Below are 2,153 nucleotides of genomic sequence, written 5' to 3'. Positions count from 1 at the left end.
CCCCCCCCCACACACACACACACATACACTTTGTCTTTGGAATGCGCTGAGGAATAAACATCATTAAAGTTATGAGGCGTCTTCTGAAAGAGCCTAGAATGTTTACTGTATGTCCCAGTTTACATAGCTGCTTTATGGAAATTTGGCACTGAACCTCGCGTGACTGATACTGTACTGTCATAATTTTTATATACTGTTGCAATATTTTGATAATGTGGTATACCAAAACACCGTCATACCACCCAAGCCTATATCGCATGCCAGAATAACAGAACTGAAGCTCTAAAATAGACTACAATGTAGAAACCCAATAAAAACTAAATTTGAATCCTTTAACTTACCAACTATCTTACTGTTTTCTCTCTCCAGATATTTAGTCCACATCTTCTTCCCTTTTTCGTCATCTCTAAAAGTAGAACACAGAACACAATGTAAAGCTATTCATTAATAAAATGACATTTAAATGTCTTTTTTATAATGGTAAATAGACTGTCCTCCTGAAACATCTCGGTAATCCAGGTAGAAAAATCAAATTGAAAAAAAAAAACTAAATGGGTCCACTGGGCGGGTTCTTCTTTAATGAAATGTTTCGTCTCTCCTCCAAGAGACTTCTTCAGTCTGAGGAGTTTCAGGTGAACTCCACATGGTGGACAAACAGGTTGGTCACATGCAAAAGAAGACCATCAGCCAGGTTGTTAGTGCTTTGATTGGCTCTATTGCAGAGCTATTCAACAAAATTGCTCCGGGGGCCACAGTTACTGCAGGCCAACAGCTGAGGGGCTGAACATCCAGCAATTAAAGTCATTATTATTTATCATTATAAAACAGATAAACAAAAGACCATTCAAAATACATCACTAGTATTTAGTTGCACCACCTTTGGCTTTTATAACGGCTTGCAGTCTCTGAGGCATGGACTTGATGAGTGACAAACAGTATTCTTCATCAATTTGGTGCCAACTCTCTTTGATAGCAGGTACCAGATCAGCTTTGCAGGTCGGAGCCTTCTTGTGGACCATTTTCTTCAATTTCCACCACAGGTTTTCAATTGGGTTGAGATCTGGACTATTTGCAGGCAATGACATCAACTGAATGCGTCTTTCTCCAAGGAATGCCTTCACTGTTTTTGCCCYAWRRHACGATGCATTGTCATCTTGGAAAATGATTTCATCACCTCCAAACATCTGTTCAATTGAAGGGATGAGAAAACTGTCCAAAATGTCAATGCAAACTTGTGCATTGATAGAAGAATGAACCACAGTCATCTCCTCAGTGCCTTTGCCTGACATGCAGCCCCATATCATCAAGGACTGTGGACATTTGGTTGTTTTCTTCAGACAGTCCTCTTCATAAATCTCACTGGAACAGTACCAAACAAAAGTTCCAGCATCATCACCGTGTTCAATGTAGATTCTTTACTCATCACTGAAGATAACTTTCATTCAGTCATCCACAGTCCATGATTGCCTCTCCTTAGTCCATTGCAGTCTTGTTATTTTTTGTTTAGGTGTCAATGATGGGTTTTTTTAGCTTTCCTGCATTGAAATCCCATTTCCTTTAAGCAATTTCTTATGGTTCAGTCACATACTTTGGCTCCAGCTCCCTCCCATTTATGCTTCACTGTTTAGTTGTACTTTTTCGGTTTTCAAGACAAATGGCTTTAAGTTGTTTGTCTTGACTCTTTGATGTCTTTCTTGGTCTACCAGTATGCTTGGCTTTAACAACCATTCCATGCTGTTTGTATTTGGTCCATATCTTGGATACAGCTGACTGTGAACAGCCCACATCTTTAACAACCATTCCATGCTGTTTGTATTTGGTCCATATCTTGGATACAGCTGACTGTGAACAGCCCACATCTTTAGCAACTATGCATGAAGAGTTACCTTCTACACAAAGTTTCACGATCCTCTTTTGTTTCAAGAGACATTTCTCTCGTTGGAGCCATCGTCAGGTTGTGTTCCAGCAGCATTTAAACATGCTGTGGTCCAACCACTTCTTAAGAAGAGCAGCTTGGATCCTACAGTTCTGTCAAACTTTAGGCCAATTTCTAAATTGCCCTTTCTTTCAAAACTTTTAGAGAAGGTTGTTTTTATTCAGTTACATGAGCACCTATGTCTTAATGATATTTATGAGAAGTTTCAGTCTGGTTT

The 2,153-nt window shown here is 39.3% G+C and overlaps 1 protein-coding gene across 1 annotated transcript in view; it reads right to left on the bottom strand.

Annotated features, from left to right (window-relative positions):
* Window positions 1-2,153, bottom strand: part of LOC106534026 (ubiquitin carboxyl-terminal hydrolase 2) — a gene marked incomplete in the record, with an annotated part of 58,720 nt that overhangs the window by 13,672 nt on the left and 42,895 nt on the right. The window contains 1 exon segment of the mRNA XM_014030528.1: window positions 342-406. Within this exon segment, the coding sequence (XP_013885982.1) occupies window positions 342-406 (65 nt within the window).

This window comes from Austrofundulus limnaeus, unplaced genomic scaffold, assembly GCF_001266775.1.
Source record: "Austrofundulus limnaeus strain Quisiro unplaced genomic scaffold, Austrofundulus_limnaeus-1.0 Scaffold1076, whole genome shotgun sequence".
Classification (NCBI taxonomy): Eukaryota; Metazoa; Chordata; class Actinopteri; order Cyprinodontiformes; family Rivulidae; genus Austrofundulus; species Austrofundulus limnaeus.
The sequence above is the reverse complement of the archived record's forward strand: the minus strand, read 5'-3'. Positions and strand labels throughout refer to the sequence as shown.